The sequence below is a fragment of the Rhea americana genome, unplaced genomic scaffold, assembly GCF_003343005.1.
Source record: "Rhea americana isolate MKP2758 unplaced genomic scaffold, rheAme1 scaffold_65, whole genome shotgun sequence".
Lineage (NCBI taxonomy): Eukaryota > Metazoa > Chordata > Aves > Rheiformes > Rheidae > Rhea > Rhea americana.
The window spans coordinates 1,133,641-1,160,461 of NW_028186812.1; the positions used below are offsets into that span (position 1 = coordinate 1,133,641).

General features: G+C 40.7%; 1 protein-coding gene across 4 annotated transcripts in view; it reads right to left on the bottom strand.

Moving 5' to 3' along the window:
• STARD13 (StAR related lipid transfer domain containing 13) overlaps positions 1-26,821 on the bottom strand; it is a 305,799-nt gene that overhangs the window by 15,984 nt on the left and 262,994 nt on the right. For all 4 annotated transcript variants that reach the window (XM_085320652.1, XM_085320651.1, XM_085320654.1 and 1 more), the window contains 6 exons: positions 23,367-23,438; positions 21,529-21,610; positions 12,900-12,963; positions 6,224-7,602; positions 4,594-4,767; positions 2,410-2,569 (listed from right to left, as the gene is read on the bottom strand). In XM_085320652.1, coding sequence (XP_085176778.1) covers positions 2,410-2,569; positions 4,594-4,767; positions 6,224-7,602; positions 12,900-12,963; positions 21,529-21,610; positions 23,367-23,438 — 1,931 coding nt within the window. The remainder of the gene's footprint in view (positions 1-2,409; positions 2,570-4,593; positions 4,768-6,223; positions 7,603-12,899; positions 12,964-21,528; positions 21,611-23,366; positions 23,439-26,821) is intronic.

Here is a 26,821-nt window from a genome sequence, read left to right on the forward strand (position 1 = left end):
ATCTGCCTTTCTGTTTAACAATACTTATTCAAACTCTTGTTTTCTCTTGGAAAAAATCATTATTAACCAAAAGAAGACAGTTCTTCACTTTATAGAGATGGTTTAGGCTCTGTTCTGCAATATTACAGACTCATTCTGTAAATAAAATGGACTACAAACCCAGTAATATATCAGAAACTAGTCTGGCCCAATCTCTTTATTTTCCTCATGCTGTGGATCATCTGTTCTGCAAGCATCCATATGATGTATACAGAAATAAACATGCAGTTGACAAAGGCAAAGCAGTTTCTATTTTGCAAGCTGAAACTGTATAATATATCCTACACATAATGGTGAGGATCCTCATATCATCTTAGACAGCTCAATGCCGGGAGCCAAACCTTTTAATGATTTAAAGCCACCTGAACTTTACTAAGTGCATGCTGTAGCAGCAATGAGCAATTCTGCAACGCACAGAAGAAATACGTAAACAAGACGCTGGGAGAGTCTGGAGGCTGCTCAGACCTCTGAGCCAAGCTTTATGAGCCTTCAAATTAAATGGGAACAAAGGGAGTGACTGTCAAGCAAAGAAGCTGAATTACCTGCAGGATTTCAGCCCAGAGCTGAGTGGAAACATATTTTATATGTTCCCAATCTGTACTTCTCCTTTTTAATCTTGTATTTAGTTTTTTCCCAATTTCACTTTAGCTGACTTGAATTAGTGCTTCATGTAGCTCAGATGCTTCCCAACAACAAAAACCTTCTTGGGGTAGATACTTATTGGAGACTGCCCATGGATGCTCCTTTTGACTGTGTTAAATCTGTTAATAACGTTTTCCTTCTCTTCTGTTTTTCCTTCCCCTTTACTTTCTTGAGCAGCTATTTCCCCTTTCTTTACTCTTTTTCCCTATTGCTCTGCTACTTAGCTGACAAATCCACCCTTATCTTACATCTCTTGTTCCTCATACTTAGGCAAGTGTCTTCTCCTCCGGTTTCATCACTGATTCCAGGCCTGCTATGTCATTTTTTTTTCACTGTATTTTTTTTCCAATTCAGTACACAAACCCACATTACCACAGAGATAATCATGAGTGTTAGCTATTGCATACATTGTTTCTACAYGTCTCTATCCATGTTCCCCTTCCATCCACTGTTAATACATTCTTAACAGCCTGTTCTTCCAACACCTTAACTCCCACACTACATACATTAGGCAGAATTCATCTTACCTCATTTTAGACATCTGCAAGTTAGGTGTCAMGGTCTGGATACCATACTTGACTTTTACAGTAAATGAGAGAAATGGTGTGAAGTGCCTACATCTTCCCAATGGCTGTAAAGTGGGTCTGCAGTGTTTCACAGCTAGATGTTTAATATTTAAATTACAGTTCTGGGGAGGATTCCTGTCACTGAACACAACCTGAACAGCAGCAGAACAGTGATCAAAAATGGCAGGATTCAGAACAGACCACTTCTACCCTTTCTGTGTGCACAGAGCTAGGAAAGCAGCAAAGTCTCTGGAGTAAAACCATAGAATCACAGAATGGTTGAGGTTGGAAGGGACCTCTGGAGATCATCCAGTCCAACCTCCCTGCTCAAGCAGGGTAAAATGCTGGTTGCTCCTTTTGAGCTTACAGCTTTCTAAAACTAATTACAGAAGAGGTCACATGATGTGACGCTAATAACAGTAGAGGACTGAACCCAGTGAGCCAGAGGGTTTCTCCCAGACCTATGCTCATAAGGATACATATCCTTATCTTTAGGGGAAGAACAGTAAAGATATGACTGGTATGTTCCTGCTTAGTAGCTAAAGGGAAGCAAAAAGTTGGAAATACTTTGAGCATGTGCATCGCCCTATTGGCTTGCAGCAGCTAATAACACTATAAAAGGAAACATACAGCAATGGCTTTGCCTTTGAAGCCCACTGACCTAACTCTATCTGGGTATATCTGGCTTTGTCAACAGAACGCTTGGAATATTTTGCTGAGTTTGCTCTCTATTCTTAGATCGTTCTTTCTTTGTCGAGTAAATAAAACCTTTTGTACCATATCTTGTGAAATGATGAATGTGTTTAACTCTCAATAGCAACAGTCAAGTGTGAGCAGTGTGGGTATCAGCGAAAACTGAGTGTTAAGCTCTTCCCAGGCCTGATTCAATAGACATGAAGATTCCACCTAGTTCTTTGACATATGCTGTTGTATACAAACCAGTAGCACTGTTATAGCTGCAAGAGTTCAACAAATTAGCTGAATGCAATTCTCAAAATGGCAAACTATTGGTATTAGTACCAAGTATCAAATCAGCAGAGGAGATTTGGACTGATATGAACAACATGAGATATAGCAATCTTATTCTGGTACTAAAAAGGTTCACCGCTGCTTGCTTAAGATGGCTTTACAGTCAACAAAGTCCCTGGAGTAAAGTTCATACCTGATCTAGACATGTGCTGCGTAAGTAGCGCAGTGCTTGCTGTATGCTCTGGGGAAGAGGYTGTCCGGTTCTCTGGACATGAACTATCAAAGGCACACCAAAGACGTTCTTGTCCTTGTAGTCAGGGACTTTCATCCTCTTCATGAACTTTGGCACAGACCTGAAAATCGACATGAACAGATTGCATGAAAATATCAGAATATTTACGCAGTCTTTCTAAGTAATGCTGCTGGGAGAAATTGGTAGCTGGGAAGACCTGCTATTTTATAAAGATGGTCAAATAATGTTAAATGCACAATTCATGGACATTTTACTGTCTGTACAATTTATGGATTTCTTGACCGCTTTTCTAGGTAGGTGGCCTCTGGCTCTAAGATACAGCAAAACAATCAATTCTAACAAAAAACAAATGTGCAGTTGTCATTCAGCTGAAGCCAAAGTGGTTTAAAAAATTCAGTAGGAACTCAAAGGAAAAGCACAGCAAAATGTAGCAGAGAAGGTAAATGAGAGAAAAGGAGGATTGTTCCTTTAATATACTGAATGATTTTTTCATCTATTCAAACTATCAGTTTTGGGATTTAGCACTTCTGTTGCCTAAAAATGTAAAGTAAAAATGATACCTGCAACTCCTTAYGGTTTGATCCCTAGTGTTACCCATCTGATTTCTAGTTAAGTTACTTYAGTGAAGCTGGTGAGCTTGCTTTTTTCAGTAAATGACAGTGCTAATGAGAAGAGACTGGATTGCCTGTGTGGGAGTCATGACTGCAGTGGGATTAAAAAGATGGATGAATATGACCCAAATATGACCAAGATTTTCTCTTCTGTGTGGGAAGGAGATAAACCTTGGATTAAATGACCTACTGAAGGAGTACAGAATACAACTTTACAGCTTTTTAGAATCCCGCTGCTTATAAATGCTTAGAGACTGATTATACAAACTGAGGAAATATTTGTCAGGAGGGAAAACCTTTGTACAAACAGCAGGATCTACCATTTGCTATATTCTAGTCTGCTTATTTGGAGTTGGTTAAGGTGAGATTTATCTCAGTACAGACAGCCAGAGGAACCGCACCAAAGGAAAACAGCAGTTCAGGGGTTCATCTTATTTAATTTTAGCTATGTAAACGATATTTAGAAAGAGTTAGCAGTCACATTTGCCTCTGTACCCATTTTGGTGGGAAGCACTTTTGGAGGGTAACCCAAACCCTCTATCTTGAGTTGAACAAGTTGCCTTTGGGGTTGCCTGTCTTTTTCCACTGACAACAGAGCCAGCTGACCTGGCCTGCTCGAACTAGATTCCTAATTTTTTTGAGTGGCTGATGTTAGYGAAGTGGAGCACACATGTAGTTCCTTATATCTGTTTTTCTGTTTCTAAAAGTAAACTTGCCTTATCTAGCTCACAGCATAATTCAGTGTGATACTGGTGAGGCACTTTGAACATGGAAAGCACAATATAAATGTTAAGTCATATCATTTTTGGACTCAGTGTCTCTGAATACTTAGGAAAATTTCTATTATCTTTTTGGTTGTTTCTCAGATACTGATAATCTCTTATCTATGTTTATTTCCATTCCAGGATATCTCACTCTACATGGCCTTTCAGGTTAAACAGGAAGACTTCTGTAGCTGCACTCAAAGGAGACCCATTGCCAGCCTTCACGTCCATCTGCTCTTAACTCTACAATCCGAGTGCCCAGGTAGCTGTTATGCCTGCAAGTAGCCCGTAACACAAATCCAGACCTAGGCTAAAGCATCTTTTAATCTCTAGAGAAAAATCCTCCTATCCAGTTCTATTCTTCTAAAGTACAAACATGGCAATATTGAATATGTAGAGTACTATCAGCAGCTGTTTCTTTTTGAATCACAAAATGAATTTTGGGAAAGACTTGTTTTAAACATTTCCTCCTTTTAATCACTCTCTCCTAGTCCTGTTTATTTTTCTGGAACTTGAATGTTGTTAGAGAGGCTGAGGTTGTCTCACTGTTAGAGCACAGGAGTGAGGTCAGATCTCTAGGATATGTTTCTGACTTTGCCACTAYGTCACTAGGCAGCTATGGATTAAAGAGACAGTTCCAAATTCTGCTGTTAAAGTAAATTGTTCCTACTAACTCTTAGAATTATAGATTTAGGAGAAAATTCTTTCTTCTAAATATATCTCTTTTTCCAGCTATATATTGTACTCACCAGGTCCAGCCATGCTTGTTTGACATAGAGTATTTTTCCATGATGGCAGTAAGACGAAGTAGAGAGAATTTTTGCAGTAGATTCAGTTGGGCTGCTGACTGATTACTGATGTGAAGTGATGCTATGGAGTGGCTTAGGCGATGAGAGATTTGGAAACTATGCCACCGTAAACGCCTTTAGCAAAAAAACAAAAAAAACAAACAAACAAAAAAACAAAACAAACAAAAAAAAAATAGAAATTCATACAATTAAATGCTTTAATTGGGAAGAAAGAGGTGGTATACTGTGAGAAAAGACTGGACAATATATAAACAAACAGTCATATATACACACAGTTATGGCTCATTGTGTGTCCACTGAAAGAAAATGTAGCTTGGAGGCAAATGAAACAATCTGCTTAGTTTKAATTGCTTAATTTTGGAAATTGGCAAGCTTTGATTTTTTTTTTTATGCTAGATTCAAAGGAGGTGTGGGTCCCTTTTATACACACAGGGAAGCAGTGTTGCCTATTATGTTCTTTAGCCCACACATATCCAACAGGATGTGGATTCAAATATTATCTTCCCGACTCAAATATTCTCTCTCTGGCTCAGAACTGGGACTTGATGCCTAGTCCCTCACCTCCCAGAAGACCAGCCTGACCACCAAGGTATTTGGAGATGATGTTATCCAAATCAATCTGTTCTAAAATTGTTGAAGGATTTTTTTGTAGCAGCATTTGAATCCTAGGCAAAAAACATAACTACCAGGCTAATGAGATATTCTCATCTTCTTTTTACCCCAATAAACTTTATTTATGTACTGGATATATTGGAAACAACTCATTTTCACTTTCTTGTTTTGTTAGACGTGAACTTTGGCCCAAATCCTGCAAACTTTGGCACTAGTTATTTTCTTAGTAGTTTCCTCGAGTTCGCTTGCATGTGATGGTGGTGAGCAAGCATGGGTGGAAGTAAACCATGGCACAGTAGAATCCTGTGTGTGGACATGACAAGATTGACACCAGATCAGAAAGTGCCAATACGAACCCACCCTACACACAGCAGTACAGATCCAGAAAGCACTTCATCCAGAACAGTCTTCAGCTGGAACACATCCCTCTATTTCATAACAGGTTATTAGCAAAAATCCTGCACTTTGCTTTTATTAACAAGTTAATTGTATATCGTCATTTCATCCGTGTAAGGGATGTGAGAACGTGAGGGAAGGGGAGGGAAATTCCCTGTGAGAACAAAGGGCCACAACTTTGAAGCAGATTAGTGCATAAAAACGTGCGTGAGGCTACTGACATACAAATACTGTCTGTAATGTACTCAGGGTCTTCTTTTATAATAGGATGGATCATGGGAGAAAAAAGTATGCCCTAATTTACACTGTTTCTCCACTGATTTCTCTTAAAAGTTTCCAAAGGAAGATGTCCCTTCCCCAGAAGTACTCCTTTGCCCTGAGAAGTCCTCTTCCTCATACAGGACAAGTACAACTATAGTGATACTTTGGTGACATTTTGTGATGCCTAGGCTGAAAGCCTCTCCTTCATCATATCATATTTCACAATCATCACACGATTTCACAAATCATTTTGTTAATAGAAGAAGAAAGATAGAAATGTGTACAGAATCATGTCACCTACCTGCTTGGCCTTGTGAGAGATGCTCCCACCCCAGAGTCTCTCCTATCCCTACCACCGGTGGCTTCTGACTCATTCAGGGATGTTCCATCTCTGTCCATGTCACTTGGTGTGGTTCGGCCATCAGAGACAGAGTTCCCTTCAAAATCAAGTGTGATCTGTGTGGGTGACTGRAAAGGCAATGATGGAGATTCCTTCATGGACATGTCATCAACTGGCAGACCTGGCAACACATTCTTTGACCAGCCATCTACCACCTCCTGGAGTCCATTGACATGCTGCAAAATGTCATCTAAATGAGGAAAAAGGACATCTTTCTCTAAGTCCAGGAGGTCCCCAGTACTGGCATACAAGTGAGAACCTGGCACGTTGTCATAAATACTAACTCTGCTCTCTTTTGGACAGCAAGCCATCAATCCAGCCTCTTTTGGAGTAGAGCAGTTCTGTTTTCCCAAAGAGATGCTGCCTGTCCTCCAGTTTACATTATTACTGTTGTCTGTAGGTGAAAGGCTTTCAATAGAAAGTGCCTTTGGGAAGGTCCCTGGTTTGTGGTCCTTGGGAATATGCACAACCAAGTTCTCTTGGGAATGAAATTCATTTTTTCGGTTTTGGTCTACCACTTGCCGTAAGGCTGTTCCTGCCAGAACATCTAGGTCCTCCAAATACATGCCACCCCTCTTGTTTGCTTCATGACCTTTGCGTTCCTTCAGACATGGTGTGCTCACCCCACTGCTGCTGTTTTCGGACTGACTGCTGTCACTGCTGGATTTGGCAGAAAAGGAGAGTCCTCTTTTGATTGAATCTTGTCCTAAGTTTTGGAGATCACCATTGACTATCTGTACACAGTGCATGTCTTTCAAGGATTTTGGCTCATACTGAAGAACAGGTCCACTTATCTCTAAAGGACCTGTTCTTCCCGAGCCTTTTAGTTTTCCATGCATACCCTTTGCTTTTAATGTCTCCATGCGTTTCAGAAAAGTTTTTGCTTTTGTTCGTGTTGGTTTCTCATTCTTCAGGTTGTCCTTGGGGGCCAGGAGAGTGCTTACTGAAGTGGAGTCTTGCAGAAGTGTGTTTTCTACATCATGCTGTCCAGAGCAGTTGCAGATCTCCCTGACAGCGCTGCTGATGCCGGACTGACTCCTGTTGTCACTTCCCCCACTGCTCTCACTGTGAATAGATGAGACCTCAGGTTCACTCAGATCTGTAAGGACACTCTCACTGCTTGTTGTATTTTTCATTTTAATGTCCCCAGAAGACCCATGTCTGYCTGATCGGTGAAACAATGCATCAATGTCATCCACTCGAGACCATCGCCTGCTGGTTCTTTGGAAAGTCCATTTATTACTGATAGCACAGAGGTCTTCCTCATCTGAATCTTCACTCTGGAAAAAAAGCAAGTAGCACATATCAAGAATAGGTTTTTACTCATTATTTGCATTAATATGACTATACTGCTCAAGAGAGARACAGGTGGTAAAGGTGCCATGCATCTAGTCTTGTGGGATATTGGTCATCAATCCTTTCATTCCAGCTTTTATCATTTCACTGTGAAGACTGTAGTGAGCATGTTAACCAGTAAAGACTAAATCTCTGCTCTTCATTACAGAGTTCACGAGTGGACCGGCTGTGTCGTATCAGCGCCTCTCGGCTTCGGTGGGGTGGTTTGCCTATGCTCTAACCTGGGCAAGACCGATGCCTACAGCGACTGCTCAGAATAAAGAGAAGGTTTTGAAAGCTGCTCAGAGGTGGATCCTGACTTGCAGGGAGGGTGCTAAGATGCACACAGGAAAGACTGAGAAGTAGCTGGGAACTAGAGCACTGTGGGCCATTTAAGCACCCAAGACAGTAAATACCCTGTGATGCACTTACTTTTGCAGTGAGAAGACAGTAAACATTCCCAATAGCAGCAATAAACCTCACAGACCATGTAAATCTTACAACATTTATATTTCAGGAACCTAACTACAGACACATGGCCACAGTGCTTAAAATAACAGAAAAAAAATATTTGGAGTTATTACTTTGGGTGGATGAGGGGGAAGGTGGCAAAAACAGCCAACAGCTGGGGAGGACTGGGCAGGGGAAGAGGCATGGCTTAGTCCTGCCCAGCATGTGCCCATGGGGACAGTTGAGGGGAGCCTTCCAGCCAGGGCAACCTCTGTCTTCATTKCATTTGCCAGCAGGAGGGACTCCAGGACTGATGACCCTGGCACTGCCCTATGCGCCCAAATCTTTTCCTGCTTTGCAGGCGCAGCAGAAGCAGCACCGCCGCCCTCTCCAGCTGTCTCCTGGCCCCAGCCCTCAGCTTTGGGCATGCAGCTTTGTGCTTATGCAGTGTCAGGAGCTAATCTGCAATGCAGACATCATCTACCAGGAGAAAATATGATAAAAAAAGCTCCTCCTATGACATTTTTCTCATCTGTTTGTCTAAACGAGAAAGACACATCTTCAGCATGAAGTGCACAGTTGTTGTTGAGCTCACGGTTCTCTAAGGATGTAAAGCCCTCAGCTGCTAATGAATATCCTTCCCTTGACGTTGAATCGGGTTTATACTGCATTATTCCTGTACATTTTCAGGCAGAACAAACTAACTTCACCTACGTGACATCCAAACAACTCTCCACATTCTTGGAAGCAGTATGAAGGCAGTAAAATATGACAGGTTGTCAGACTAAAAYGAGGTGCTAAACCAAAAAGACTATTTTGGGACTGGAAAAAATTCTCATTTTAAGGGTCTATTATTAGAAATATTTTTCTATGAAGTTTTGATGGTAAAGTTATCTTCTATCTCTGACTAGATCTCCCCTGGCTTGTCTAATTGAAAAATGTAGAATAAATTTTAAAAGAACCTCCAGATCTTAAATAATGCTAAACCTCAGCAGATGAAGACTGTGCTCAGTACTGTGTCAGGTCTCCCTAATACCATAAGCATTTGCTAGCTTATCACTTTAAGTTGGATAGAGGTTTTATATCTTGTCCAAATTATAAAATAAAATATTGCTGTGAAACAGGCAATTTTGGGTTTAGACATTGCTGGTTTATGTGTTATGCTGAGGTACACAGTCCTTCAGCTGATGTTAGCTCACAGGAATGAACGGATGTCTTAATTCTGCTGCTAGCTACAGAGAAAAACTAAGCAGCTAGAGAAGCAGCAGGAAAAGACGTAGAAATGGCTAATGCTATCTTGGTCATTTTGTTTGCAGGAAAGAGTGGAATATTAGAGAGTTCTACTTTCCACTTTAGCTTGACAGTTTGCTGCTAGAATGCATATATGCAGCAGGACTGCACACACTCAGACACTTAAAAATCCATCTATTGTGGTCTTAGTAGTGCCACAAAGTGGATATTTTAAAAACCGCAAGGGCATGTACTTTTAAATATTTAGCAGTGTTAATTATATCCACAAAGCATACCACTGCTGAAGCACTGGTGGCACCAGCCAATAGGATAAAAATATRTATTTTTATTTATTGTATGTCCCCAATATGCCAAAAGGACCCTAAACAAGACTCTTGGCTGATACAAATCCCTGTAGCTACACTGACATCACTGTACGAATTGACAGGATTTAGCTTTTCTGCAAGCTGGAATTGATTAAACTAGCCAAAATGTTAAGAGACATTGCGAAAAACACCAAGAAGAGAGCAGAGAAGAGGAGAAGATAGAAATAAACACAAATTCAGTGGTGAATCTACTTTAAATTTTTTTAGAGGAAAATAGGTTTTAAGATTTGTCTTTTTAAGTGGGTAGAGATTAACAGAAATGGATATTGGTATTGAACAAATTGTGCATCTAACCACAACACAGGCAAGTACAGCCTGCCCAGGAACCAGTCAGAAAGTACAGAGGGTTTTCTCTGTTGAAATTTCCAGTTAATACAAAAAAAACCTTTATTTTTTTTTAATATGTAATGAAACAGGCTTCTTGTATTTCATCTGAAGGAAAATCAGACAAATGAAATATCTGCATTGTGAAATGCTGCCATGGAGACTGACTCCAAATTCTGCCACACTGTGTGTCCTGTGACATAACGTGCTTGTTTGTGCAAAGGCTTTAGAAGAAATTCTGGAGCCCACAAACATCCCAAATAACCAACTGTTCTTGTTAGACATCAAAGYGCCCTGACAAATGAGACAGTCCTAAAAATGCAGACAGCATTTTGCCAGCCGACGTGCTGCCAGCCATAGTGACAGTGGGTCAAGAGCAGGTCTGAAAGTAGCGTTTCATTTTCCAGAGATTGAGTASAATCTTGTAGTAGTGACTGTAAATTTCTACTGACCTAGGTTGAATTCAAGTACATGACTTTGGAGCATGTTCGAAAGTCACTTTAATGACACTGTGTTTGGGAAGATGAGAAGGGGCAAGTTTCTTGAGGAGTGACTGATAACATTTCCCAAAGAGAAAGAGTTTTTGATTCATAGATTTGTCACAGCTGGTTTAAAGTAGCACATGGCTTTTTGACTGCGGGCGTACTTTCCTCAGATAGAGAGGGATGCTAACAAAGGACAAAAAGTAGGTTTATTTGTAATGGAATTTTGCCACATTTTTCCAGCTGGGGGCAGGAATTCTCATAAATCGACAGCTGCAGAAGGCAGTTAATCCAAAGGCTAATCTTTGTCTGTTCAAATCACTTATGGACATATTTGCAACATATTTATGAGGATCTCTCCCTTCTCACTGAGGCTAATAGCAGGAGAGCAGCTAACTTCCCACAGAGTGAACATACCTCCTGGCATGAAGCAGGTGGGAGAGTTGGCTGTGGGGAACATTCACCCCTTGTTGGCTTTCACAGTAACCTTGACTGGTAGCTTATTTAGCCATATTTTGATGAATTACTCAAGCAGCTGCATGGGTCCTGTGCAAATCTGTTATGCTGAACCTCTAAATCAAGCTGACTGTGCATTTTGACATTCAGATGACCACAAAAACTATTAGGAAAGGCAGAATATGTAGTAGTATCAATAAAAGAGTTTACTTGAGTGAATGATCAATTCTAGCCCCAATCTCTAGCTTTTACACTGACCTTTCATTTTCTCTCATTAGCAGTCTTTCCTGCCTCTCCTCCTCCCTCCCATATCTTCTCTGTATTTGTTGTCCCAGATCTCAGCCATTCCCTCTTTCTGTGCTATGGTTCTCCCTGCCTCATGCATGTACGGACCCAGCTAGCTTCTGTCCCATTGAATAGGTAGCCAAGTAGAACAGTCTCATTTCCATAGCAAAATACTGGACTTCTGCAAGGAGAACAGCACATGGCTTCAACCCAYTTAGAACAGTGAGGAGTAGCAGCAAGTTTTAGTTAAACCAAGGACAGGAAGAAAATCCTCCCCCCCACACACTTTTTTTCCTCTGATATGATCAAGAGCTTAAAGAAGCAAGTAAGCAAGCAAACGTACAAACTTCCCAAGAAAACCAAAATACTTGTTGAAGAGAAGGACAGGAAGTAACGTATAAACAAAATTTCCGCAGGACAATCAGCATGCATGTGTACGTTGCTTTTTGCAGTTCTGTCCCTTATACTGCTCCAGTGTCGCTGCTTGAACTCATGTACATATGCACATGCAACAAAAAGGAAATCACTCCAAGCAGGTCAATGATACAATGGATTTAGTGAGTTCCCTCTTGCTGAATGAGCTCAGTCTCTTCCTACAGTGCCTGCCCACTCACATTATAAAGTTAGCATTGTCGTCGGGGGATTTCACTGTTCATCCTGTCAGGCGTGATGTGGGTATTTGATGTGGAAGTATTGGCACTTACCAAAGACACAAAAATCCATCAGGTCTGAAGCTGTGAAGAGATGGGATCCCTGTGGTTTCACTGAATGGACAAAATGCATGCTGGAGAGGCTACATACACAGAAGAACAAATGGGCTTGTGCAGAAGGTGATGGACTATCCAGACATTAAATCGTTTTTGTCTGAGTTCCCTCACACACTGAATAGGGTATGAATATTGAATTTGCAAAAATGCATCTCTTAAGAGGTAGCTTTCAAAAAGTGTTAGACAAACTTTCTAAGGAAGGAAAAATACATATCAAGATTTTTCAGAGTCAGTGATTACTATTGTACACTGCTGAAGCGCCTTGGGGAATTTGTGACTAGAAAACCAAATGTTCAGCAGTTCTTCTGGACATGTTACAAAATTCTCAAAATCAATAGGCAGTTTCTGCATTCCTCCCTGAAATCCTTTAAGCCTCAAATAATTCCCATGTTACACAGGAGTTTGTAAGGATGACAGGGCTTATTTTCATATTCTTAACTGGGAATAAGTTAGTGCAAGAAATAAAGAAAAGCTATTGTTTTAATCGGAGGAGCTTTCATTTTTCCCTAGCAGGATTTTCCATTGTGTACTCACATGGCATTTGGCAAACAGGCCACTGTAATGAAAATACACTGTCCTTTCACCCACTAACTTAAATTGCACACATATAAAGTTTTAAATACTGCATGTGCCCTTTTAACACACGTAGTTTTGTTCCTGCTGTAGTAGTCATTTTTTCTTCTTTTTTTTTGTATTTTCAAGATTCAGCAAGATTTTGCCTTTCCAGAAAATGCTAACACACATGTTCAAAGCCAAATATGCTTAAGTTACTTTTAAGAGCATTAATGACTTTAGCCTAATTTGCAGAGCTCTTATGACAAAATTCTGAACAAAGCCAGMACATTTCATGACGTTTTCTTACCTTTTTTCTTTGTAAGTTCACATCGAGTTTCATTGAGGCGCACTTGTTCAATGTGTTCAGTCGTCTACAGGGTAAAGCAAAATCAAAAGATTAGCAGCCTCTGATTAAAGGGCATTTTTCATAATTTCAAAAGCTTTTCTCTTATCTGCCTGTAGCATGCTAACTCCATACAACAAGCTTTAGGAAATGATACCATTCATTTTATTTCAGGCTATAAGGCCCCTGCTTTAAAAGGGCATCTTACCTTCATATTGCTTGATAGCCAGCTTTTATATATTGCTTTTTRATTCATAGACATTTAAGTACTTAACAAAGGATATAAACAAAATACTTTTTATGGATGGAGAAATGATCAGAGTGAGGACATAAGTTGCCTTCTGCAGGAATGTAACATAAATAGTATAAAATGATTTAATGTAAATGCTAGGGATTTCAAAGCACTTGGCAGAGACAAAAGAAAAAGTGAGTTTCAGATTCAGTGCCTCATTTCAGGCAGTTAGTATCTCCTTTAAAAAGTTGACAAAAGGAGAAATTATAGTAATCAGTTAATTATTTCTTTATGGCCCATAGTTCCTTCCCTCCATAACCCACAGATCTTATAGACAGATTAACACATCCAAAATACAACAAATTTAACAACTTTTAAACAAACACTGTTTCCAGACTATGATTTGCCTGCTATCATATGAGGAACCGTATGAAGAAAGGCTGTGAGAGCTGGGCCTGTTTAGCCTGGGGAAGAGAAGACTGAGGGGGGATCTTATCAATGTGTACAAGTACCTGAAGGGAGGGTGTCAAGGGGACGGGGACAAACTCTTTTCAGTTGTCCCGGGTGACAGGACAAGAGGCAATGGGCAGAAATTGAAGCACAGGCAGTTCTGCCTGACTGTGAGGGGGAATTTCTTCCCTGTGAGAGTGACGGAGCACTGGACCAGGTTGCCCAGAGAGGTTGTGCAGTCTCCTTCTCTGGAGATCTTCAAGGCCCGCCTGGATGCAACCCTGTCTAACATGYTCYAGGTGACCCTGCTGAGTGGGGAGGTTGGACTAGATGATCTCCAGAGGTCCTTTCCAACCTCAACCATTCTGTGATTCTGTGGTATTACAAGGATTTCTGTTTGGTTTCTGCTCATTAAATGCTGAAATGACAATCTGTAAGCATGGAAAGTGAACACTTGCACAAGTGTGTGCATCCATATGCAGAGGGAGTCAGAGCACTGCAAAATGTGTTCTTTTAATAATGAAAGTACTATGTTAATCGTAACTGCTTCATTTTTATTTACACTTTAAGAGCCTGATTCATGAAACCATCCATCTTCCAAAAGCACATGAAGTCTCAGAGGTAAATATCAACTTTAAATGTTTGCCTGTTTTAGGGCTAATTTTCAGAATGAGGAAGGGCAGAGTTAGAGGGGCATGTATCCACAGTACTCTTCTGTAAGCCTTCTGTATCATCTCCTGTATCTTTGCAGTAAGACTTTTTTTACTTTTGGGTCCCAGGATGAGAGGCTGCAAATCTACAGAACCGGTAACATCTGAAATGTATGTGATAAATTACAGGGGCATGTGAGAAAAAAAAATCACATCAATAACAGAATCTCTCATAGAACATCAGAACATTAGATTATTAGTATACTCCTCCCTGGGACTTAAGGACTTAAAAAGAACCAGCCTACCAAATGTGGATCTTCCTTACAAAATTTCCCTCACAAAATATCACCTCCTCATCTGCAAATAAAATACTCTTCCTTAACTCAAGCTGATAAAGCCCTTATGCCTTATCAGAAAGTCCTGTGCTCATCATATTAATGTGAGTGTAATGTACGCACAAGCACACCCCACATGCATGGCACTAATGTCCTTGTAATAAATTGCAGGCCTTGTGGTTCTGTAACTATATCTTCAGCCTTCTGCCCACAAATCCTCCTCCTCAGGGATTACATCTATCATTGCAAAACTCATCTTTTGCCCAAACATGGAATTTCTCAAACCAAAGTTTCATTTTGTTGGGGCCCTGGCTGAGTAATGTTCAGTGCTTCTTCTGAGTACAAAATGTTTAAATTTGGATATCTATATTGATTCCAAATATACAAAGGCACARATACATTTTCAAAGGACTCCAGCTCAGCCTTCTATTAGTGGAGATAGTTTCCTTCGAGAGGTGAACTGAAGGCTCAGATCTGAGTTCCGGCATCTCCTACTATTATTAGTTGGCTTGTGCTAGAGAGACAAGTTTGCAGAGGCATTTCTACATGCACATGCTGCTGTGTGCACCACTGCTGGGCTTGTTGACTGTCGACTCACATCTGCATATCTAAATCAAGCTGCTAACACTGTCCTCACACCTTTAAATTGGATAAGCCAATCTATTCTGCAAAATAAGCCACTAAAATGTAAATCCGGTTGTCTCTACAGTAGCACTCAGATTTACCTGAATGCTGTGGCATCCCCGTAGTTCGTGTTCCCTGTTAATGTGACTGAGATCTGGGACTGCCCTGAGGTCCCACCTGGGCCTCAGGACTGGRTTTCTTTCCTCTTTCTAAGAAAGTGGGACAGAAAGGTTGTGTCTGTTGGATCTTGTCTGACTGCAGTGTCACAACACGGCTGGGGTGCTTCGCCAGATCACGAATGCGGAAGCCCTTTTTGGACATTCTCTATGAGGCTAAGCAGGAGAAAAGAGACAACTGAATACATGCCCAGAGCCTCACAAATTCTGAGAAACCATTGCCTCCTTTGAAGTTGCACATCAAATCTGAAAATCAAGCTATCAACTTCTAACTCCCTCATCTCTATGAGAATGACTGCTGAAGAAATACTTCCTGAAAAACAGCGCTACAGTATGAGCCTTGTGGCTTCACAACAGTCCCTAGCAGATGATTTCTGCAACTGTTTTCTCCGTGATTTATAAAAGAGCCCTGTGCTTATTGCTGGTTTGCAGCTGTTTTTGAGAAGATGTAGAAGAAAACATTTGAAATACAGCGGTCAGTGAGCCTTCCTTTACTCAACATAACGTTGCATGCCTTCTAAAAGCAAAGGAACAAACAATGCATTTTAGGAACATGAAGAAGAGAAAGTGGCTGCCAGTGACTTACACTTTGCCCTGCTGGCACCTAGGTAACTGCAAATGCAGCCAAAGCAGAACGTGTCATGGCGTTTCTAAAAAGGGGCCTCATCTGCTGCGTGGAAAGGTGCAGAAGTCACAGGGTCAAACAAATAAAACAATTTGAAGCAATCACTAATTGTATTAGAGAACAAGATCATTTCAGAGAGTAGAGTCGTTCGGAACTGACAGGTCAGTTCTCTAAAAGTCAATGTCCTTACTTAGACAGGAATTTTAGAGAGCTAAATCATTGTCCTGACTGCTTTCTCATCTGCTTTTTCTACGAAGAACCCACTCCATCAAAAACAGAACTACTTTTTAATGGGAGCCAGGGGCTCAACCTCAGCTTGTAAATTTATCCATCTACAAAATAACGGCATGCTTTCTGGGGCTTTTTCAATACTGTGAGAAGATTTGCCAGTGAAATTAGAGAACTAATGATCATTTTTGTTAGCTTACCTGGTACTAACAACGCCAATCAAAGCCAGTTTGTTTCAACTTTCTATATCCTGGTGATGTGCCTGTGGTGGCAGAAAGCTTTTCTTATCTGCTTATAGCCGTTAGATGACTGACAGCTAAGTCCTCAACGAATCTTTCAAAAAAAAAAAGGTCTCTGGCTACAAATGGCTGTTAGTGATGACTTAGTCAACTGAAAGAAGCAATGGAGATGCTACCTACACTTCTATGTCACTACATAGGAACATGGGAAAAGACTGCCTATTTCTAACGAAATCTAAACTTGAAGGAGAGGCAGAAAAAAGTAAAATAAATCACATCTGTATTTAACACAGGAGAGGTGGGCTGTATACGCAACAAATTATCTATGGATGCTTTTGAATACTTGTCTGGAAAGTGCAGTGTTCAGGGAAAGCCTGCAAAATATTTACTGTAACAAGTGCTTCACTGATGTTAACTGTTTTTCTTCTACAGGCCATGAAGGTGAAAGATGCCTACTGATTCAAATCTGATGTTTAACATCAGAGGAGCGATTCAGGTGCCCAAATGGAGGCATCTAGTGCTATTTTAGATCCCCCTAGAGTAGCAAGTCTGGCCTTTTGCTGCTGTAGGTCCTGTGTCAGCCAACCTGTGAGGACGTCCTGGATATCCTAGGCAATTTAAGATGGTATTAGACACATGCATGAATCCCACTCACAGTGGCGTACTTACTATCCCCCTTATGATGGAAGTTTTCAGGAGCAGGACATCTCTAACTTTTGCACTGTATAGTACTAAGCAGTGTTTACAAATAAGCACAAACTTATTGCAAAGTAGAATTTCATTAACTGTGAAACCTTGTGTCTGGCCTATTGCCCTGCTTAAAGAGCCATCTGGATATGCTAAGACAACTTTAGAGTGACTTGGAGCTCCACAAATTCTCCTGGACCTGTTCTGCAGCTGCTACCAAGGTGCTGGTGGGGAATAGAGCCAGTGGCACTGGAGGGGCACGCAGAAGCTTTTCTGCCAGGAGGCAGTAGGGGTAATGGGATGAGGTGGCACAGACAGCATAGTGTCTCCTATCTTTGGAGATTGGGACATTTCCTCTGTTACAGATCAAGAGAACATATTTTACGGTTCCCTAAGCTCTTTGAGGGAAATACTACACTATTACTTTGTTTTACCATTATTTCTAGCCAAGCTTAGATGCAAAAAGAGGATGCATGCTCCCAGAGGGCTTCTTTCAGTGTTGTAGAATATGTGAAGAGGACATCTAATTCCCTGTGCTGGGCTCTGCTGAGGACTCAACACTGAATAAGGGTCCTCCCAGTACGGGCAGGACTGGAATGGGAAGCTTGCATGGCCACATGCCTGCTCCAACAGTTTTGTAGATAGAGAGTATATTATTTTCCAGCTCTGTCACTTATTATCATTACTGCAATAGGCTGAACTACTTCACAGGAAACATATTCACATGAGCTGAGTTAATTCTCCTTGAGATCAATGGGAGCCTTTCTACTGATTTCAAAGCAGGGTTTTCCATACTGCAAGCTGAGATCCAGTCTTATCTCTTAATGGCACCTAGAGCAATATAACCCAATAAATTGTACTGACTATGCAATAACCATTTCAAAACACTAACAGTATGGTATTCTGGATATAGCGACCTTTGGATTATTTACAAGGTATCTAAGAGACATTAGCTATGGAAAAGAAGCTGCTGGCTGCTTCCACATTTCAAATTTTAAGAGCTTGGTTTAGGGGCCTCAGTAGGGTTCTAGTAGACTAGTATTACATACTTGTTCTTTACATTCTTAGTTGCTGCACTTACATGAAAAAAAAAATACAACATGGCTTGACTTTTCCTTCTCATCCTCTTATCACAGCAGCCACAAAAGTTCCCAGAGCAGAATCTGTTGACTGCTATTTTGGAAATGACATAGAGATCCAGCTATAAAATTTTCATGCCCAATTATTGTTTTGGCAGGCTGACAACACTTGCCTGCAGAATGCATGGCAATTTTCTATTGTTCGTTACTCAATAAAACCTGAATGGAATCTCATGATAGGAAAAAAGATATGCCTCTAACCCAAGGGCCCCAGCTTTGGCCTTAACTCTGCCAAATTTTAAAATGATGTTGTAAACAGCAGGAGTGTTAGACTGTCTCAGAAAGGTCACTTGAAATCTTTTACAACAGGGAGTTTTAGGCATTCTGAACAAAACGCTACCAGCTGCCTTAAAAAAGAAAATGTTTCTCTGCATTTGTGCCTCACATTGTCTCATATACGAAAATGTCAAAACAAAAACAACTATAAAATGAGGTTAAGAGTATGATTTCAATCCACAACAGCAGAGAAATTCAGTGTTTATTCCAGAACAATTAYGGTTTAGAGTTAAAATTCTGCTCAAACTGATTATCTAGTCGGGCATTGCAGCTGTAACATCAACCTCCAAATAAAAATAAGAACTCCATTTTGCTCAGTATTATGGGCTGAATGCCCTATAAATCAGCGTGAAGGCCTGGTCATGTATAGCTTTGAAGGCATTGGGAGTTTTGGCTGTTTGAAGAACTGAAGTTTGGGACCCAGTAGGGTAACCAGTACATACAGACATACATACATAACCTCTTTTCAGTTTTCTGTTTCATGAAACTGTGTCATAGCCTTTGCCTCTAGCATGATATCCTGGCAAGTACCTTGTAGTGATGCCACCACCAAAAAAAAAGCAGAAGTAGAAAAAAGGCCACAGTGGTCAGCCAAGCTTGGAAAACTTGGAAAATGCTGGTTTGATAGCTAACATAGTAATGATGCTTGTACTGGAGGTGTGGCTGACACTGTTTCTATTTCAGATGAACCAGAATCTTGACATTTGGCATGATCATTTTTTACGGATTGCTCTCAACGAAAGTTTTGGAGTTGCTGAATTGTAGCAAATTAAATGTCTGTGGTCTGAAAACATCACTCTTCCATCTATTTAACCTGCACATAATACTTCTATTTCTACTGGACTAGTATATGATGTGTTTTGTCTCTTTAGATCTGCATATCTAAAAACTCCCAACAAAAATTAAAGCAACAGGTGTTATTTTCTGATTAAAATATTTGCAGAAAAAGCTACTGGACAGTCATAAAGACTTTTATCTTTGAATAGAACCATTTGGAAAGATCTGTGTCTGTTTACATACTACAGGCCTTAGCAATACTGCTACATCTAGGCTAATATAAAGCGTTTTGTCACATCAGTGCATCTCTCCAGATCCTAGTTTCTTCTCCAGAATCTTGTCTTTCAATAAAAGAGAGAAAAAAACTCACATAGTATCTATCTCTTCTACTCACAAAGCAATCCTAAAAAATATAAACTTAGAGCAACTGTTGAAGGTATAGATGTGAGTCTGCAGAGAGTCTGAAGCAGCAACAGGTGAGCTGATCCCATTTAGCTGCATAGATGTAGAATGCTTCATGACCGTAATTTAAGTACTACCATTGCTACTTATTTCAGAGAAGAAAGACTGGACAAAAGAAGAAAGTGGTCACATAATCAAGTAGGGTCCAAGGATGTATATAAGCATATTGTGGAAAAGGCCTGCTCAGGGCAGTTCAGGGAGCAGAAGAAATATGTTTGGAACCTGTGCACATTTAGATGTTGCTTAAATTTTGTGAGGAAAAGGAGGAAAAGGATATCTCACCTTTCTACCCCCAACCAGTTCCCAGACTATACCAAAGCATATCTCTTGTCATGCTAACCTGAAGCAGTAGGTTGTATTTGTGGCAAAAAGGTTTGTTAGGCTCAGGGTCAGACAGAAATCCCTTCCACTAGGCTGTACAGAACACCAGTAGGTCATGTCTACAATCACTTTGCTCCTTGTTGTTCTTGAGAGCAGTCACTGAAGGATCCAGGTCTTTCCTACTGATTTATTGTCAGACACAGAGAAAGGGAATATGCTGTTTTCCATATTCATAATGGACAAAATGGGAAATCATAGGTATAAGCTACTGCAAGGGAGTTTTGGGGAAGCATCCTAATAGTAATCTCAATAATCCCAGTAATCCCTTGGGAAGGCTGCAGATCCTCCATGAAAGAAGAAATCTGCTGGGATGGAGAGGTAGATGAGGTGAACTTTCTTCCAGCTCTGTTTTCTACAATTAGGAAATYCTCTCTGCAATCCTCTATCACAGACTCATTAATCCCTGTGCGCACAGTGCAGTGGAACAGCATATACTCTCTAACATCTTTAGCTACAGTCACAGAAGGGGAAATAGATTTTGGTCTAATTATCTTGATGTTAGTATTGTGAAAGTTTCCACAACATGCAACAAAGCCTGTTTTGCTGGAGGCCAGATGCTCCTTTGTCCTTACAGAAATGAAGATAGAATCCAGCTTGAGCCGAGCACAGGAGAGAAAAAGAGGGGAACAATGCGTCTGCAATGTGGTTTTGCAAAACTACCGCAGAATTGCTGCTTCTTAAATCCTGGGGGACTGCACTGGAGCAATGTAATATGGTATATTCGTCACAGGCAGASCATAAAAAGCCAGATAAACAGCAAACACAAAGCCTTAGGAGGGACAGACCAAGGACTATTTGTGGTAGCTGTAGTATTCTGGGGTTCTGGTCCCACTGTTATTGTTACTGGTGTCAACAGTAACACCAAGGGAGCACCAAGGGAAGCGCAGCAGCAGGAAAGCCATGTTTACTGACAGGGAAAGTACCTGCTGAATTCTGTACCATGACGTTTCATCTTTTCTGCTGTGCTTGGACATATAGCCATTCATGTAATTCACATGTGCCTCCCTAATTCATTCAAGGTTTTCTTGTATTACTGCTAGTTCTTTCTTAAAAGGGATGTTTTTCAAATCCAATAGATTTGTGACYATTTTAAATCTTGTGATGTTTTCTATGAGTGTAATGGGCCCTGCTCTAGGATTTTCCATAGGACAAATGAATCCAGAATGTTATCATTTATTTAGAAAAACTAACAGTAWCATTGCTTAATTCATACGGACAAGCAAATGCCTCTTCCGCCGGGCTGCTTTACTAAGAATAACAAATCAGCTAACATTTTTAAARTATCAGAAGTGAAACTTCAAGTGCTATTTACCTGCAAAGAGGTTCTACAAGGTCCTTGTCAAGAAAATCATGATCTTTCTTTACTGCGRCAATGTCAATGGGAAACTGAGAATCTATAAAAGGACACACAGTATTAAGACAACTGCTTGCTGTTCAAATGAAAATACATTGTTTACATCTAAAATGATTTGCAAGTGTTCACTCACTGAAATGCAGTATGACCTCTTTTACTCAGGCCTGGTTCCCTTCTATATCTGTCCCCTATGCCATATCTGTGATCCTTTCAATTACTACTTTCTTTCTTTTTTTTTTTTTGGGAAGTTGAACATCTTGTGCACCAAATAAATAGCAACATCATGTCACYTGTGCTTTAGTAAGATATTAAATTATTAGCTGTTTTTTCTACTGTCTAGAACAAAAGAATGAGATCAGAAAATTACCAGCACACTTCCATCAGCCGCAAGGGCAACAAGGTTCTCCATTCCCATCATAGCAACCTAATAAACTATTTGCTAGACAGACTTTTCCCATGAAGCAGAAATATTTTGAGCTTTTTGCTTTTTAATACAACTCCCCAAAACAGCAATCAAAAAAAAATTGTTACTCAAATAAGAGACATGAAGAAATGAGCTCACTTAAAGTCAGACTAGAGTGAAAAGTGATGTGGCTGCAACACCAATTTTTCAGTGTTGCGGCTGCCCCCCAGGTTGCTCTGCAATGCTTTGGTGCTGCAGCAGGAAATGGGGATGCAAGAACTGCGGTCACCATTTTCGGACACAAGGACATACTGTGTACATAACAGACACCAGTAAAAACAACCTTGTGCTCAGAGATGCAGCTTGTCTACAGTGTGCATTGACTGCAAGGGAGCTGTGGGAGCTCAGCACCTGCGAGCCCAGAGGGAGCCAGCTAAGAAGCCTTGCTGGAGCTCAGCACGCTGTCGGGAACCTTGGATGAAGCCTGGGCATCGTCCTCCCTGACACCTCCGGTTCCCCAAGTGTGGATCGACTATGCCTGCGTTGGCTCTCTGCAGAACTGGCTCTGGTCTGCAAGGTTTCGTGGCTGTTGCTCCTGCCAGCGTAGCTGTGCTGCCTCCAGACCCACGCTGACCCTGGAAGCAGCCCAGCGGGTTTGGCAGAGCTGTGTGTAGGCTAATAAGCCCTAATGGGCTGGAGCTGGCTGTATATCCCTGGCAGAGATAATCTGCAGCGTGGAAAAATGAGGATCAGCTACAGTTTCCCTCTCAGCACYGAGCTGAGACGAGTAGGAAAAAAACAGTCTCAGTCCCCAAACTGCTCCCGAATGCAGCAGCAGTGTAAACACCCCCTGCTTATCTGAGCATGACTTTTCAACCACTCACTCCAAAAACAACAAAGCARGGGAAATGGCTGGAGGGAAGAGTCCATACGCGTTCCCAGAACTGAAAATTTTGGGACAGTGATTTGACACCCATTTTGCTTTGAGCTAACACCAAAATATTTGCTTTTCTTGCTTTGCAGTGAGAGGAGAACGAATGAAAGCACAGCTCAAATGATTCACTTCTAATATCTTTGCAAAGTATTAATATTTTCAATCTTATTTTAGACACAGTTCAGGAGATTTTAAAAAAGATACCTATGTAATTGGATTTTTTTGTATTTGTTTTTGCTAATTGTTGAGATTTATACAAACTGTCCTTTTTTCTTCCACAGCTATGAGGGCTAGAGTCTTACTTTTCTTTAGGCATTCATATGACTCCAGCAGCTTTGTGAAAGCAGCCCACCATTGTATTACTCTCAGTCAAATGTAGTGCTGCCAGACTACAAGCTCTCCTGGCAAGGGATCCAACGCACTTTCAGTACTTCACAAATAGGAGAAAAAACTACTTACCTTCGTAGAACTGAGCATATTGAGGAAATCCAGCTGCACGTAACCAGTCACACGCTTCCTTTGCTTCAATTTCTGAGGAGAAAGACAAGAGCAAATAGTTCACACTGTCATTTTGCATCAGAAGTTCTTTTAATTGCAAGGAAGCAGTAGAGACTTGGTAATAGCTCTTAGCTTCTTAAAAGCACCATAATCATTCAGCAGTAATTGTCRATAGCATCAGGAAACAAAATACATGTCCCTCAGAGAAATCCACCTGCCTCCAGGGGAYGCCGGGTTGTCCAGCTGTTTGGTTGTCCAGCTGTTTGGTGACCRGGACAAAGTGATAACCATCTCCACTTGGAAGGGGAGCTGCTTAGCCAGACTGTGGCCCTGTGTCCTATCCTTCCCCAGCACCTTCCTGAAAGGACTTTGCAGAGTGGAAGCTGTTAAGAGGAACTGAAGAAGCAGGAGGGTGGAAATATGAAGACAGAGGACATGCACTGTGTTTTCTCCTGCTCCAGTATTTCTTGGAGAGAATAATCAGTACAGAAGTAGCGATGTAGAGAGTACAGATGTCATCTTTACACTGTCACCAAAGAGGCCTGGAAGCCACTGATATCTCTGCCAGGAAAACCCATATGAAGGCATAATGCTACTGAAGGGACAACTGTGAAGGTAGGATGCCCTTCCTTCCCTTCAGCTACATAAGACAGTTGTCTGGACTCCCTCTACAGTCAAAGGAGAGACAGTTATCTCCACAGGGTGACTCATTTCACCTTCAGGTGTCTAGAATAGGCAGAATAAAACATATACTGAAAATGCTTTTCTCTTATGACTGCTAACAGAGAAAGGATAAACAGCTGCAGATATGTCTGTGCAGCTAGACATAGCTTCAAGTGCTGGACCCCAGATCACTCACTCTTTTTAGTCTGCTTCCAAGCCTGTTTTGGGCTGTTTCATTTTTCTCTCCACAAGGCAAATCTTTTTTTTTGAGAAGGCAGACTAGTACTAAGCAATGGGGAGATGAACCTGAACCATCCTGAGTCACCTTGTCCCTAGCTCACCATTATTTACAAGTATAGGTGTAGCTTATGTTGGACAAGATTTTCACTTTTAAATATTTTTCACTGGGTATCATGAATCCCAATCCAGTAGAAGAGGCAGGGAAACCATCAGCTGGACGAGAGAATGGTCCCTCCTTCTTTTGGGGTTGGCGGTAGGAATAGGTGAGAATGGGGAATGGAGGAAAATCCTGTCCCATGTGGAGATTTTTTCACAAGAGAGACAGATCTAGCTTGTGCAAATACTAATCAGCAGTAAATAAATGGCAGCTACATAAAAACAGAGAATAAATTTTCAAATCTCTCCAGTGAAACAGACTTTGTGCATTTCTGCAGTCATACATATGGTTAGTGCCTTGAATGCCAAGATGACTTATGCATTTTGATAGTAGGTTCGCTCTATTTTTACCAAGCTCTATAGGCCAGTTCTACAGAGACTTGAAAGCAATGCACCAAGTCCAGCTCTGCCAGGCCAGGCAGACACCCACATCACCCTCATGATGGGGACTTGTGGGTCGTAGCTGCTCCCAGGGTGACTGGAAGAACAATGAAAAATAGAGATCACTCATAAAAATGTGGATTGTTGGTGAAATCTGGACAGCACTACAACACTTCCATGCTGTCCAAGAATACAAATTTACACGATTAAAGCCAAAACATGCATGTGCATCTCTTATATTTGTAAAATCTGCATGTATGTCAGCTAAAGAAGTGTGTATGTGCTGAAGAAAGTAGACATTTAGGTTGCTTATTGTTCAACCTGAATGAACCAATGAAAGGTTTTGGCACATTTGTAGTTGTAAAATCTAGGCAGCCATAATACAAACCCCCAAACACAGAACAAGCAATGAARCTAGAAAAACAGACTTGCTTGCTCTTCTGCGTGTTCTGCCTTATATGCAAAAATCCCAGCCATAAATCTGTTATGTGCTAAAATGCATTTCTACAGATATGAGATGCTGGCATGAATTCCTCCCCRTGTAATTCCATTCAAATCACTCATTATGCCCCTAATAACGTTACCCACTGAAGCTCACAATAAAACCTGCTTTGAATATACTCTACAACATGTGACCAATACACCTTTCCGCCCCTCTAAATACTGAATCACACCAGTAAATTTTGTTATAGAAATAAAAATTTGTAATACAGCTCCACTTAAGAAAAGCACAATTTCCCAAAAATGATTAGACAGCCAGTAACAGCTCAGCAATGACCATGATCATCAGCAGTGCTGAAAAGGATTTACCACYAGGTCTTCATTTGCTCTGACATTACCTCATGTCAAGGCCAAAAAAGGAGTATGAAAGTACATTCAGTTCTTAACATCGCACAAAAGAAAGAGCAGCTTACATAAAATGTGGCTCTCACTACTGCACATCTGTGTGCTGAAAGCACATCTCTATTACGTTCCAGTGAGACTGAATATTTTTATTATATGCTTGGAAAAAAGACAAGTCTTTATACTTCTGCTTTTGCTTAATCTCATGAAACACAGATGAATCAATTCCATTTCAAAATGTATTTTACAACTCATAACAGCTGTACATTCTAGCTTCATTTGTCCTGGAAGCACAACTAACAGAGGCTGCCGGTGATGGAGAATGCTACTATTTAATGCTCTTAYATGCTTATCGTATTTCAATGTCAGTTGGCTGCTCAAATCAGAGATTGCTAAGAAATCTTCCTGAAGCCCAAGTGAGACCTAAAGATCTCAGGTTGMAATGGGTCAATAATTGCAAGGGATAACCAAGGAAGTAAACTTCATTCTTTTTTYTGTTGTTGTTGTTCGGAGACTGTTCATAACATGTATCAACTCTCTTAAGCTTCTCCATTACTCAGAATGATCATCAGATTAACTTCTGGCTTCAAATCTTTGCCTCTAGCTCATACATGAAGGCAGCTATTGAGAGTATTCTCATTTTCTGAACTATCCCCTAAAACAAACAGATTCAGCCTGAAACAAGATTTGCGAAATCAGCCTATGGGACACTGAGTCTCAGACATGTGTCAGTGGGACAATTTTTCTCCTTCTTTCTATTTTCTTTTTGGTCTTTTTAAGAGGACAGCAGAAGCATAGAAATGCAATATGCTATTGGCTCAGCCAAAAATATGATTTTGCTCATAGCAATCTGTTTCTACCGGTTAAAGGCAGCTGTTCCAGCTATTCTGGGCACAACCAAGTATTTACTCCTCAGCAGAGATGGAAGGTGATTTCTGCTATCTCACTCTGGGCATGTTAGTCAAATTATAGTTCAGAATGCAATACCTTTTTTTTCCATTAATGGATATTTTAATACTTAAAATATARTTTTAGATGCTTAATTTAACATTCACCTTCAGTGTATATACTGGATACTGTATATAACTATATATAAAACACGGGTGTAAGAACCAGCCTACAGCAGCTGCACT